A 15743-nucleotide genomic window follows, 5' to 3' on the forward strand; every position below is an offset into this window, starting at 1 on the left:
CTTGCTCTCTCCTTCGATGCCCAAATTGCTGAAGGCTCTGGCTAAGGAACAGGCTGCGAATCCCCTACATCCAGCCTCCACTGGGAGACACCTCGCTCTCCATCCAGCCTGCTGACAATTGCTGACCAGTCCTGTGTACTTGGAGAGCTTCCTTTCAAAAGCCTCTTCCATGCGATCTTCCCATGGGACTGTCAGCTCCAGCAGCTCCACTTGCTTAGTAGACTCAGACAGAAGGACAATGTCTGGTCACAGGGTGGTGGCTGCAATATGGTTGGGGAACTTCAGCTGCAGTTTGAGGTCCACCAACAGCTGCCAGTCCCTTGCAGAGGTCAGGATGCCTGCAGATGTTCTTTTGGCAGGTATTAGCTGCTTCCCAGCTCTGACAAAGGCAATGGTCTGCTTGGAGGGTCGGGACCGCTTCGCCCACTCAACTCCTGCGCTGTTGGCTTCAGCAATGGTCTTCAGGACTTGATCATGCCTCCATTGGTACCGTCCTTCACCAAGTGCCCTCGTGCAGCACTGAGGATGTGCTCCAGGGTTGCCCCATGTGTGCAAGTTTGATGGGCTTGGAAACCCACTGCCTGGATGAGAAATTGGATGCAGTGTGGTTCGGCTTTCCAGAGATCAGCCCAGGTCACTTGCCTCCCAACTGCATTCTGCCATCGTATCCAAGCTCCCTGTTGCTTCATTCCCACCGCCTTGCAGGTTCTCGTCTCCTCCACTACTGCTCTTACCTCCTCCTGAACTAGGCAACGCCTTTCCTTCCCTCTGATGGTGTCCATTTGGGGAGTTGGAAAGGATCCTAGCCTAGCTCAGCTTCGGGTGACCACTTCCACCAGCCTTCTGTGATACAGCCTTGCCTCTCCTTCCTGAACAGCTTCCTCTGCCCTCCACTTCCTGCCAGTCCTCACTTGGATCCCTGCTCTAGCCACCTTTGGATCACTTGAGTCCCTATACTGTACCACTTCTCTGGCTCTTGTTACCTTGAATTCTTCCTCCAAGGATTTAGAAACAGAAAACTTACAGCACAATACAGGCCCTTCAGCCCACAAAGTTGTACCAAAATGTCCCTGCCTTAGAAATTACTAGGCTTACCCATAGCCCTCTATTTTTCTAAGCTCCATGTACCTATCCAAAAGTCTCTTAAAAGATCCAATCATATCCGCCTCCATCACCGTTGCCGGCAGCCCATTCCATGCACTCACGACTCACTGAGTAAAAAACTTACCCCTGATGTCTCCTCTGTACCTACCCCCCAGCAACTTAAACCTGTGTCCTCTTGTGGCAACCATTTCAGCCCTGGGAAAAAGCCTCTGATTATCCACACGATCAATGCCTCTCATCATCTTATACACCCCTGTCAGGTCACCTCTCATCCTCCATCACTCCAAGAAGAAGAGGCCAAGTTCACTCAACCTATTCTCAAAGGCATGCTTCCCAATCCAGGTAGCATCCTTGTAGATCTCCTCTGCACCCTTTCTATGGCTTCCACATCCTTCCTGTAGTTAGGCAACCAGAACTCAGCAGTCTGACCAGGGTCCTATGTAGCTGCAACGTTACCTCTCGGCTCCTAAATTCAATTCCACGATTGATGAAGCCAATATACCATACACCTTCTTAACCATAGAGTCAACCTGCGCAGCTGCTTTGAGTGTCCTATGGACTCGGAACCCAAGAGCCCTCTGATCCTCCACACTGCCAAGAGTCTTACCATTAATACTATATTCTGCCATCGTATTTGACCTACCAAAATGAACCACTTCACACTTGTCTGGATTGAACTCCATCTTCCACTTCTCAGCCCAGTTTTGCATCCTATCAATGTCCCGTTGTTACTTCTGACAGCCCTCCACACTATCCACAACACCTCCAACCTTTGTCATCAGCAAACTTACTAACCCATCATCTAGGTCATTTATAAAAATCACGAAGAGTAAGGGTCCCAGAACAGATTCCTGAGGCACTCCACTGGTGACTGACCTCCATGCAGAATCTGACCCGTCTACAACCACTCTTTGCTTTCTGTGGGCAAGCCAGTTCTGGATTCACAAAGCAATGTCCCCTTGGATCCCATGCCTCAATGAGCCTTGCATGGGGTACCTTATCAAATGCCTTAGCATTTGAAGGGCAGTTGCAGTTTGTTGTGGCATCCATAGGGTGCAATGCTGCTCAGGCTCTTTGGCAGTCCCAGCCATCTCCTGAGGTGGTTGCTAACCCTCCTCTCTAAGGTTTCAACTGTCGAGATTGGAACTGCATAGACAAGGAGGGGCCATAGGATTCTGGGAAGAATGCCATGCTGATACACTCAGGCTTTAAACTTCCCAGGTAGGCCAGACTTGTCCACAGATTTCAACCAGCTGTCCAACTCAGTGCAGGTCACCTGAATGGATGTCGTGTCCCTTAAAGAACTGTCAAAAGCCTTACCTAAGCTCTTGACTGGCTTTTCTGTGATGGTTGGTATGGCTGTGCTTGCGATGCTGAACTGAAACTTGTTCTCCACCTTCCCTTTGTTCAGCACCATCGATCTTGATTTGGCTGGTTTGAAACGCATCCGGGCCCACTCCACCAGCTTTTTGAGCCCCTGCAGAATCCACCGGCAGCCGGTGACTGATTCTGTGGTGACTGTGAGGTCATCCATGAATGCCCTGATGGGTTGTTGCAGTTGAGTGGAATTCATTCTGGACCCTCTGCACTCTGGTTCAGCAGACTTAGTGAGCATGTTCATGGCTAGGGAGAACAGTGTCACTGAGATAGTGCACCCTGTAAAACTTTATTTTGATAATAGAGTAATGGGTACAAAAAGACTTGGGTCCTGGTTTTAAAAATGATAATTATGACTTACAACAATGAACACACACAGTATTATATAATTAATGAAGTTCCTGAAAACTGGTGTTGCTGCTGCATTTCATTTCTCTACTCCTAGGCTTAGCAGAATACATGTTCCAATTTTCTAGTTATTAGCCCTCTCAATTCTTTCCCCTACAACATAGAGATAAGTTTATGCACAGAAAGTGGGTAAGTGCATGGAATGTGCTACTGAGAGAGCCAGGTATTTTAGTGACATTTAAAAGACTTGGGTAGGCATGTGGATAAAAGAAAAATGAAGAGGTATGTGGGATGGAGGGTTAGATTGATCTTGGAGTAGGTTAATGAGTTGGCACAATATTGTAGGCTGAAGGGTCTGTACTGTCCTACATTACACTATTATCCCTGTATCTTTGCGTATGCTTATTGCATAACAGATCTTTTGATATGCACTCATCTACTTTTTTTGGTACGGTATATGTGCACACCTCGTTAATGCAAATATCTTATTTGCCATTTATGCATTGTGTTGCTGCCACATAAAAGCATGCATGCTGAAGAGGTTCAGTTCCAGATTTCAGAATGCAGAAAAAATGTGATTAAAGTGCCTTTGACTATGAAGTGATTGTTGATACCAGACAGGGTAGTTTGAATATCTCAGAAACTGCTGATCTAGGATTTTCATGCCCAACAATCTCTAGAGATTACAGAGAATGGTGTGATGAACAAAAAACATCCAGTGAGTGGCAGTTCTGTGAGTGAAGATACATTGTTAATGAGACAGGTCAGAAAATGGCCTGATTGGTTCAGGCTGATAGGAAAATTACAGCAACTTAAATAACCACACTACAACAGTGGTGTGCAGAAGAGCACCTTTGAACCTTAAAGTGGATGGGGTACAGGAGGTACCTAATAAAGTGGTCACTGAGTGTGTGCTTCAATAACATAACATAAAACTCATGGTGACAAATTACTTGTACCTAGTACTTAAGGTCTGTTGCTGGGAACTAAAATGCTTATGGAGTTGGCGCTAAAAGGGTTTATTATAGCATTGTGTATAGAGAAAGAAAGTTATTGAAAATGCTACTGTGCTGGGTACCTGGCACAGACCTCTCCCCCAGTAGATGTTGGACAGGTTTGGGGAATCAAGTGAGTTACAGTACTTGCTGCAGGATTCCTCGCCTCTTACCTGTTCTTGCAGCCTTATTCTGTACATGGTTACTTCATTTTAATTTCTGGTAAATGGCAAACCACCCCAGGATATTGATGATGGGGTTTTGGTGATGGTAATGTTAGAGTTAACTGTTGGAGTTTCTCTTGTTGGTTATTGTAATTGCCTGACACTTGTGTGGCAGGGACATTATTTGCTACCTATCAGGCAGGATATTGCCAGGTTTGGAACTGGACTGCTTCATTATCTGAGGATTCTTTAATGCTAAACATTATGCAATCTTTAACAAACAACCTTACTTTCCACCATGCAAATAAAGGAAGATCATTGATGAAGTAGCTAAAGATGGTCAGCATAGGATACTACCCTGAGGAATTCCTGCAGAAATATGCAGACCCAAACTTCACATATGGTTGTGGAATTACTAGAAATTAAGAATTAATTGGAACAAAGAGTGTGGGGAGCTGAGATTATTCTTTTAAAGTATGGGAAATGGCAATTTATCATTACAAGAATTAATGTTCCAATTTGAGTTAAAGCAACAGTCGCCTTAGTCAAAATGGTTCCATACTGACCTTGTAAGATTTATCCTCATAGATTTATCTGATTTTTGTAAACACATAACTTCAAAGAAGATTTAATAATGAGACTGTGTTTCTAAATTAATTTTGTTTCCAAGTGTTGATCTATGTGTCTTTTGTCTCTAGATTGCAGCTAGCATGGAGAAAAATTTAATTCCAAATCTTTCCAAATCCCCACCTGATATAGAAGCCTTGAGGATCTACATTACTCTTCCAGAGTGCCCTCCCATGAATGACGTCAACAATTATGTGACATTAGCTATTCCATTCGCAATGGCTATTATAAAATTGGAAAAAATGCCACTGAAAGTGCTTGGTAAATACATTTTATAAAATTATTGGGAATTCAGAGAAATAAATATCTGGACAAGAATTGCTCATATTCTGTTTTGAAATGTTTGCTTCATTTTTACATTCCTGAAGTACAGGAAAATTGTTTCATTGTTAATGGCACAGAAATGTTACTGTTACTTCTGCTCAGTTTAAGTTTGTGTTAGTATTTGCCATTCGTGTTGATATTTTAAAATCAAAATATGAAGCTATTAGTTGTGTAAGACCATAAGACATTGGGCTAAATGGCTTAAGTCTGCTCTGCCATTCCATCATGGTTGATTTATTATCCCTTTCTACCCCATTCTCCTGCCTTCTCCCCATAAACTTTGATGTCCTGACTAATCAAGAACTTATCACCCTCCGCTTTAAACACACTTGACGACTTAACCTCCATGGTCATCTGTGGCAATGAATTCCACAGTTTCACTACCCTATGGTTAACCCTCCTACCCTCCTCATCTCTGTTCTAAATGGATGTCCCTGTAGTTTGAGACTATGCCCTCTGGCCCTACACTCACCCACTATAGGAAGCATCCTCTCCACATCCACTCATCTAGGTTTTTCAATATTTGATAGGTTTCAATGAGATTCCCCTCCCACTCTTCTAAACTGCAGCAAGTACTGGCCCAGAACCTTCAAACAATCTTCATACATTAAGCCTTTCATTTCCAAAATCATTGTTATTAACCTCCTCTGTACCCTTTCCAATGCCAGCACACCTTTTCTTACAAAAGGGGCTCAAAGCTACTCACAATACTCCCAACTGCAATCTGACCAATGCCTTATAAAGCCTCAGCATCACATTCTAGTCCTCCTGAAATGAATGCTGACATTGCATTTGCCTTCTTTACCACTGACTCAACCTCGAGGGAATCATGCACAGGAACTCCCAAGTCCATTTGTAAGTCTTGATTTTTGTATTTTTCTCCCTGTTGAGAAAATAACCTGTGGCTTTATTCCTTCTACCAAGGTCCATGGCCATACACTTCCCTACACTATATTGCATCTGCCACTTTGCCCATTCTCCCAAACTGTCTTGAGTCCTTCTGTAGACTCCGTACTTCCTCAACACTAACTGCCCCTTCCCCTATCTTCGTAACATTCACAAACTTGGCCACAAAGCCATCAATTCCCTCATCCAAAACATTAACATATATAATGTGAAAAGAAGCTGTCCCAATACTGACCCCTCTGGAACATCACTAATTATTGGCACCAAATAGAAAAGACCCCCTTTATTTCCACTCTGCCTCCTGCCAGCCAATCTTCTATACATTCCTGTAATACCATGGCTCTTATCTTGTTAAGCAGCCTTGTGAAGCTTCTTGTCAAAAGCCTTCTGAAAATCCAAGTTAACAACATCCACTGACTTTTTTTTGCCTATCCTGCCTGTTACTTCCTCAAAGCAGACGGGGACTCTGCAGTTAATGTTTTGTGTGTTATTTAACTTTATTGTTTGCACAATTTGTTTCTTTTTTCACACCCTGGATGTTTGTTGGTTGTTGTGTGGTTTTTTTTAATGGCTTCTATTGTGTTTCTTTGTTTTGTGGCTGCCTGCAAGAAGATAAATTTCAAGGTTGGATACAATATAACAATAATACAATTTGATGATAAATGTGCTTAGAAGAATTCCAACAGATTTATCAAGCAAGAGTTCCTCTTAAGGAAACCATGCTGACTTTGGTCTATTTTATCATGTATTTCCAAGTACGGGTGTCCCCCGCTTTACAAATGTTCGCTTTACGCCACTTTGCTTTTATGAGAGACCTACATTAGTAACCTGTTTTCACAATACTAAGAGGATTTTCACTTTTACGAAAATTTTTCCCGTATAAATTAATGGTTCTTCGCCTTACGCTATTTCGGCTTAAGAAAAGTTTCATAGGAGCGCTCTACCTTTGTGAAGGGGGGCACACCTGTACCACAAAAACTCATCCTTAATTATGGATTCCAGCATCTTCCCAACCACTGAAGTCAGGCTAACTGGCATATAGTTTCCTTTCTTCTGCCTCTCTCCCTTCTTAAACAGTGGAGTGACATTTGCAACTTTCCAGTCTTCTAGAACCATTCTGGAACCTAGTGATTCTTGAAAGATTTTTACTAATGCCTCCATCAATGTCTTTTGGAACCGTGAGGTATAGTCCATCTAGTCTCAAGTGATTTATCTACCTTCAGACCTTTCTTCCTAAGCATCTTCTCCTTAGTAATAGCAGTAACTCATTTTTCCACCTGACATTCTCAAATTTTGGGCGTACTTCTAATGTCTTCCACAGTAGAGACTGATGCAAAATACTTAGTAAGTTCATTTGCCATTTCTTTGTTCCCCCAATACTACCCTTCTAGAGTCATTTTCCGGTGGTCTGATATCCACTCTGGCTTCTATTTTACTCTTTATATATCTTCTAAAAAAATTTGTATTCTCTTTCATATTATTAGTTAGCTTACCTTGATATTTCATCTTTTCTCTCCTTATGGCTTTTTATTCCTTTTATGCTGTCTGTGACATCTCCTGTCAGCCATGGTTGCTTAATCCTCTGTTTAGGCTACTTCTCATCTTTGTGATGTATCTATCTTGCGCCTTCTGAATTGCCCTCAGAAACTCAGCCGTTGCCATCCTGCCATCATCCCTACTAGTGTACCCTTCCAATCAATTGGCCAGATCCTCTTATACCTCTGTAATTCCCGTTACTCCACTGTAATATTGATACATTTAACTTTATCTTCTCCTTCTCAAATTTCAGGGAGAATTTTATCATATGATTACTGTCTCCTAATATTCCTTAACCTTAAGCTCCCTATATATATGAAAACTAATTGAAAATATCCTGATTGACAATTCAGAGACAAAAACTGTAAACTCACAATTGAGAAAATGTTGATTAACATATGATATCACTTTTGTAGTATTTATTTCCCATCTAACCATATTTAAGACATCTAAATCAGGAAGCTGCTGTCTTGTGTTTTAAGACAACAGCTGGGTTTTTGTGTAAATGCAAAGCTGGAAACACACAGCAGGTCAGGTTGTATCTATAGAAAGAGATTCCTTAACTTTTAAACTCTCCCTATCAGAGATTCCCCATCTTCTCATTTACTTGTTTTTCTCTTTTCCTGGACTGACACAGGATTCTGATCCAAAACATTAACTGTTTCTCTTTCCTGATGGTACCTGACTTGCCTGAGGTTTATTATAATACTTGTATATGTATGTTATGATGTCTTTTGGAATGCCATTTACCCATTCAAATTCATCCATCCATCCTAGAAAATTGGTGGGCTACACTGGAACCTGCTTTCTTTAAGAAGGTTGTGGAACTTTATAAGGATGTTGTAGTATTTCTTCTGAAATTGGCTGAGGTTGGCATGCCTAATTCTGAGCAAATAACATGGAATAAATTTCTAAAAACTTCTCTGGAAGTATTGGCAATTCTTCATAGGGTAAGTTCATGCAAACTGTATTTGCATATACTTGATAACTGATGTTGTATTTGACTTTGTCCTTCTGTTTTACTTTGTTACTTTAAAAACAGTGTTCTCAAAACTTATTTTGGAGTGTTTCAATTCTTTTCATTCAGGTGAATGAGAAAGCTGGGCAGATAATCCAGTATGATAAATTCTATATCCATGAAATACAAGACTTAATAGACATCAGAAATGATTATGTAAATTGGCTTCAGCATCAAGTATATGGAGTAGTAAGTAAAAGATTTTTGTCTATACTTACAATGTTCTGAATAATGTTTCACTGGACTTCATGTGAAACTAGATGTTACGATCAACTTAACTGAACCTAATTAACTAAAGTTGAGTAAAAACAAAAAGTTGACTAGAAAAGAATTATATGGTATAAGTTCTTCAGCTACAACTATCCATAATTTCACACCTGAAATACAACCTACAATTCTGGATGACAGACTTACTGCATTTCAGAAGTGCAGTTGAACAAATATTGCTTGTTGTCTATTGTCAATACACAAGTGTAAAGGAGAATGAAATGATCATTACTCCAGATCAGATGCAGCATTAAAAAGAAAACAATAAATATAAATACATAGGTTACCTGTGTACATAGACTAATTGTGTGTACATAATGTGATGCTAGGTACAGGAGTATCCAAACGCAAGGTGATTCTGACAGGAAATGATAAGCAATAGTGGTGGGGTAGGTTAATAGCTGGAGGTGTTGGTCAGGCTTATGGCTTGTAGATGGGGTTCAGCCATTGAATATTATCAAACAACTCAAAATAAGTAATCCCTAAGTTTTAAAGGATTGAACACTCTTTTCTTTAGATTTGCCATTCACAAGCCAGTAAATAACAGATCAAATACCGTAGATCAAATTATTTTACAATGTCTTCTACTGTTACACTGTACTGAGTAAGTTTAGACAACTTAAAGCTGATTTAAAAGCAGATATAGTCATGAAACCGAAACTATCAACTGTACTAATAATAATTGGAACAGAATTGTTTTAATAAGGTTTTACAAAAATGTAGATTTGTGACATTGATGCTGAAATGCCTATATGGTGTTGCTGTGTCATCTTTAGTCATTTGGTTTATGTTCCATTCCGGAGATTTCCATAGAGTATCTAGGCTAACATTGCAGTACCATACTACAGATGAGGTGCACTGTCAAGTGGGTGTTATGATCTCATGATGCTATTTTGATGGAGAGTAAATGAGACCGCCATTAATTCATTCAGTTAATATAGATGGTCAATTTCTAGTTCCTTTTTGCTGCATGCAATTGTTTGTTGTTCAACGATTCATTTCCAAGACCTGATGAAATCTATCTTTTGATTCCAACTCAATGCATTTAACTTTATTCATTTACATTATTTTAGTTGCTGGATATGCCAATTACAATCTGTACTTACCCATTTGTATTTGATGCTCAAGCAAAAACCACGTTGTTGCAGACCGACGCCATGTTACAAATGCAGGTGAGTATGTTGTCTGTCGATCATTAAAGTCATAACAATAACCTATTATAATGTATTTAAAGTGAAGTTTATGTAAAACAAACCACTGCTGCAATATTAGAGCAAGTGTTGCAAATCAGAATATCCTGAAAAAATTCAGCAGGGAGCAATAATTTCAAGCGAAACAGTGTTTCATGTCAGTCTTTTATATGTCACAAAAGGCTATTTCCCAGTGAATATTTCACAAAAGCTAGTTTCCAGGTGAAGCAAGTGATTAGGAAAGTTTGGAAACTTATTTATTGTTGAGAGGGAGAAAATGCAGGAAATTGTGCTCCAGTTATTTGGGCATTGATGAAACCATATTTGGTGTTTGGACCCTCCACAGGAATGCCTAACTTGTGGACAGCCTGTACAAATGAGCATTCAGGATGGATGGAATGCTGCTGGGTGGGAATGGAGCATTTCTATGTGCCTTCTGACCCCTTCCCCCACCACCACCACTGCAGCTCCAAGCCACAACACTTGGGCTGGATCAAGACAAGCGGACACAAAATGCAGTTCTGATGAAGGTTTTCAACCCAAAACATCAACTGTTTATTCGCCTCCATAGATTCTGTTTGACCTACTACATTCACTACATTGTGTTTATATGCTTAAGATTTCCAGCATCAGCAGAATCTCCTGTGTGAAGCCAAGCAGAGCTAAGAACACTGAGCAAATTCACTTACTTACTAAGTCAGCACGGCTGGCCAGCAGCTGCTCTTCCTGCACCTGCTTGCTCTCACGACAGAGCTGTTTCTGTGATCACCTCCCACATATTCTTCTTATTCATTTCTAATGTATATACAATTAAAATTATGTACTGTTGTCAGTTACAGAACTCAATCGTAACCTGGGGACTGCCTAAACTGTGTGCAATATTAGTCTCCTTATTTGATAGGATATTAATATGTTGAAAGTAGAACCGTAGAACATTACAGCACAGAAACAGGCCTTTTGTCTCTTCTTGCCTGTGCCAAACTATTTTTCTGCCTAGTCCCACTGACCTGCACCTAGACCTTATCCCTCCAATACCCCTGTCATCCATGTACCTGTCCAAGTTTTCCTTAAATTTTAAAAGTGAGCCTGCATTCACCACTTCAACTGGCAGCTCATTCCACACTCACACTCCTCTCTGTGTGAAGAAGCTCCCCCTAATGTTCCCTTTAAACTTTTCCCTTTTCACCCTTAACCCATGTCCTCTGTTTTTTTTCTCCCCTAGCCTCAGTGGAAAAAGCCTGCTTGCATTCACTCTATCTATGCCCATCATAATTTTATGCACCTCTATCAACTCTCCCCTCATTCTTCTACGCTCCAGGGAATAAAGTCCTCACCTATTCAACCTTTCTCTGTAACTCAGTTTCTCAAGTCCCAGCAACATCCTTGTAAACCTTCTCTGCACTCTTTTAACCTTATTAATATCTTTCCTGTAATTAGGTGACCAAAACTGCACACAATAAGTTCAAGATTTCTTTATTAAATTGATACTTAGAATAAATTGCTGTATTTTGAGCAAGTGCTGGTAAGGGTAGATTTCTATTAGCTGGAGTTTAGAAAAATGAGAGCATACTTGAATGATTCTCCTGAGGAATCTTGATGTGTTTCCTCTTATGGGAGTATCTAGAACTGGGAAACAACATAAAACTTAGATCATCTATTCAAGGCAGTTGAGGGGATTTTTTTTCTGAGGTACATTAGACTTTGGAACTCCCTTCATCAAAGGTCAAAGTGTAGGTCAAACTCTGGATATTTTAAAAACAGAAGTAAATAGATTCTTGACAAATGAGATGAAAGGTTACCAGAGTTTTGAGAGAATGGGTAATTGAAGTTGTGTTCAAATCAGCCACAATTTCACTGACGTATGAACCAGAAGCAGGCTTAAAAGATTAAATGAAGTATTTCTGTTTCTAATTTATATATTCATCAGAAACAATGAATTTTAATTTAGTACCATTCAGTTTTTATTATTTCATGTTCTAGATTGACATGTTATAAATTACGGTTTTATAAAACAGCCTCTAGAAACTTTATCATGTAGATATTGATATTTTAAATTGTCAAGGTACCACCACCTTTTTTTTTAAAAAAAAGAGCTACCTTAGTAAATATCCTTCATTTTATAATTTGGAAACTAAACAAATGGTAAAATTTCTATTTGGTTTCTGCTATGACTTAGTTTTAAAATATTTAAACATTTGGGATCCTTTCCAGCTGTTGATCATCTTCAGTTGCATAGTTTTCCAGAACTTGAATTCTGCTTTAGACTTCACCAATTTATTGGCAAATAATTCTGAGATCCAAACTCAGAAACTCAAAGGATGATAAAAATCCCTTTCTTAGCACAGGAATTCCTGTAAGGTGGGTGTTGCAGAAATGTTTTTCTGATCCAGTGTGCTACAATGAATGATTGTGGTCAAAATTACAAAGAATTTTGTGTCATTTAACTGTGATATTGATATCGGGCAAGCTTTAAATCCACATAATTATTTCCACTATTGGTCACAAGCCAATGTTCTATGTACAGCCTATCTTCTTTGCAGCAAAATTGCAAGTTATTTGTGTAAGCAGTTGGCAACATCATTAAAAAAAAAACTGGGAGGTGAAAGAGGTAAAGGGCTGAAAAAGAGGAATCTAATAGGAGAGGAAAGTGACCCATGGAAGGAGGATGGGAATCAGGAAGGAGATGGGCAGGTAAGGAGAAAAGAAGTGAGAAAGTTACCAGAATGAGGATGGGAAAAGAGTGAAAGAGTGAGGGGGAGAAAAATCAATATTAATTCCATCCGTTTGGATGCTACTCCTACGGAATATAAGGTATCACTCCTACAACCTGAGTCTGGATGTTGAAGCTCACAGTTGGCAAGTCTGGAGGTAGAAGGTTGAATCCTCTAGGTCAGCAAATCTGGAGGTTCGAAGCCCTGTGTCTGCAAGTCCGGCACCCCCCGTCTGGAGGATGGAGGCCTGGAGTTGCAGACCCATGGGTGGGGTTGGGGGGGAGATGAAAGAGGGGTTTCTTGCTTGTGGAATGTCAGCTGCATCTTGTTCTGCTGAACATTATGGGCCAGAAATTATGGTGAGACTTGCGGGCTATCCCCAACACATCCTCAAATGTGTTGGTTGCTGACGCAAATGATGTACTTTACTGTAAGTTTCAATGTACATGTGATCAATTACACTGAATTTGAAGAATTTTGGGTGTTCCTTGTGGATTTTGGGCTGTTGGTCATGAAAATCACCATGAAATTTCCCTTTCACACACCATTTTTTTCTGAAATTACCTATGTTTGTTATTTCAATTTAAAATCCAAATCAATTATCCCCCTCTCTCCCCCTCTCTCCCCCTCTCCCCCCCCTCTCCCCCCCGTCTCCCCCCCCCTCTCTCCCCCCTCTCTCTCTCACACACAGGCACAGTTCTGTGCATTGTATTTACATATATATTTATTCAAGTTGATGCGCATGCTCTACATAGCATATTGTTTACTGACTATAATGAAGTTATTATTTTCAGAAGTATTTGTGATAGTGAACTGTTCCATAGTTCAATATAATATCAGAGCAATGTATACAATATTACATCCTGAAATACTCTTGTCGCAGATGTCCACAAAAACAAAAGAGTGCCCCAAAGAATAAGTGACAGTTAAAATGTTAGAACCGCTCCCCCTCCTATGCACAAATAGCAGCAAATCAAAGACTCAGCCTCACCACTTCTGCAAAAAAGCATCAGCACCCTCCACCCACCAAGCATACAATAACAAAGTCCCCAGTGAACACCATGATATGCAGTACAACAAAAACTAACCGTTCACCTGACAATTCGACATACCACAGGCTCGCTCTCCCTAATAAAGGAAAAAAAAGGTGTTCCCTTTCACAGCGAGAGGAGAGATATAGCAAAACAACTCACTGACTTAGTGTTAAAAGTCCGTTGCATTGCTTTATTTTCAAGTTCTCTGGCTCAAGAATTGGCAACAATCTGTTGCCCACCAATGAGAGAGAGAGAGAGAGAGAGAGAGAAAGCACAGCTCGCCAAGAACACAACCTCCAACAGATTGAGTTATCAGTTGAGGCTCACTCGACATAAAGGGTTCAAAATCTGTATCAGTACAAGTGTCATTTTCCATTTTTGGCTCAGGGTTATTGGCATCTTCATCTACCTCCTCTAGACTCCATGTCTCTGGTAGCATCAGTACTGGAAGACTATCGTCATGTGGCACAGGTCTTATGGCTGAACGGAGACTGGGTAATGATCAGACAGAAGTACCAGTCTGTCACATGACCCATTTGCTTTCATTGTATCATCAGGATGGCAAAATCACACAAAAATTTCCGTGAAAGATTTTGATATTTGAGACAGATGCTTCCCAGTCTAACTGATGCCAAGATTAAGGAAAGTATTTTTGTTCGTCCACAAATCAAACAGGTCATCAATTTGAAGAATTTCTAGTTGGACCAGAGAAAATCACATGGAAGGCATTCAGGGATTTTGTTGAAAATTTTCTTGGCAACTACAGAGCACCAAACTGCATGCAGCTGGTTGACAACATGCTTCAAGCATACAAAACCATGAAGTGTAATACATCACTAAAGATTCATTTTCTGTATTCCCATTTAGACTACTTCCCTGTAAATTTTGGCTCTGTCAGTGAGGAGCATGGTTAAAGGTTATCACCTTTACTGTCTTGTAGAAACACTATCAGGGCAACTGGAATCCACTAGTGTTGGCTGATTATTGTTGGGCACTTGAGTGAGAAGTCTTAGACACTGAGTACAAATGAAAATCATCAACAAAATACTTTTATCTTAGTTGAACTATTGCGAAGCATCAACACTGTTATACTGTTAAATACGTTATATTCTATAAAAGTTAATTTATTGTTTCTCCAAATTCCTATAGGTGATACAAGTAATCTGAGACTATATTTGTGTTCTGCTTCAAGCAGTCTATCATAACCACAAAATATATCTGAGGAAGCAACACTTTCAAAATATAATTTGCTGTCCAGTGTAATAAATTTAGATCATTGTGGCAGTAGAAGAGGTCATGGGTAGAAATGTCAGAATAGAAATGGGATGTCCAAATGGGTAGTCACGGGAGATCCTGCCTTTTGTGGCAGACGGAGTGAAGGTGCTCGACAAAACAGCCCCCAAATTTGTATTGGATCTCGCTGATGTAGAGGAGACTGCACCGGGAGGACCAGATACAGTAGATGACCCAGTCAGACACACAGGTGAAGTTTTGCCTCACCTAGATGGACATTTTGAGACCCTGACTGGTGGTGAGGGAGGAGGTGTAGCACTTGTACTGATAGTAAGGATAAGTGCCAGGAGGAAGACCAGTGCAGAGAGATGAGTGGTCAAGAAAGTCACATGGAGAGCAAGCCCCGTGGACAGTGGAGCAGAAGAGGCAGTGTGAAAAATGTGCTTAGATGTAGGATCCTGTTGTAGATGGCAGAAATTAAGGAGAATAATGTGCTAGGTAAGGAGACTTAACATTGAAACATAGAAAACCTGTAGCACAATACAGGCCCTTTGGCCCACAAAATCGTGCCGAGCATGTTCCTACTTTAGAAATTACCTAGGGATACACATAGTCCTCTATTCTTCTAAGCTCCATGTACCATATACTTGTGGTATGATAGGTAAGGACAAGGGAGCCTTATCCTTGTACGATAGTGGGTGCAGCAGAAGTGTGGGAAATATTGAAGATGCTGGTAAAAGCAGCATTGATGATGGAAGGGAATCCCCGTGATTGTGTATTGGGCATAGCATCAACCCAGTTACATGATTATACAGCTAAATTGATTATCTTTAGAATCTGTTACTTTATATGCAAGTGGAGTAACATACCACAATGGAAGCTAATGTTGAACATTTATAAACCAGCTTT

General features: G+C 40.4%; 1 protein-coding gene across 4 annotated transcripts in view; it reads left to right on the forward strand.

Moving 5' to 3' along the window:
* Positions 1-15743, forward strand: part of herc4 (HECT and RLD domain containing E3 ubiquitin protein ligase 4) — a 120017-nt gene that overhangs the window by 77152 nt on the left and 27122 nt on the right. For 3 of the 4 annotated variants that reach the window (XM_073027207.1, XM_073027208.1, XM_073027209.1), the window contains exons 13-16: positions 4687-4876; positions 8159-8331; positions 8469-8588; positions 9740-9838. In XM_073027207.1, coding sequence (XP_072883308.1) covers positions 4687-4876; positions 8159-8331; positions 8469-8588; positions 9740-9838 — 582 coding nt within the window. Of the gene's footprint in view, positions 1-4686; positions 4877-8158; positions 8332-8468; positions 8589-9739; positions 9839-15743 lie in introns of those variants that run through there. The other variant, XM_073027210.1, reaches the window with a different exon arrangement.

This window comes from Hemitrygon akajei, chromosome 23, assembly GCF_048418815.1.
Source record: "Hemitrygon akajei chromosome 23, sHemAka1.3, whole genome shotgun sequence".
Taxonomy (NCBI): domain Eukaryota; kingdom Metazoa; phylum Chordata; class Chondrichthyes; order Myliobatiformes; family Dasyatidae; genus Hemitrygon; species Hemitrygon akajei.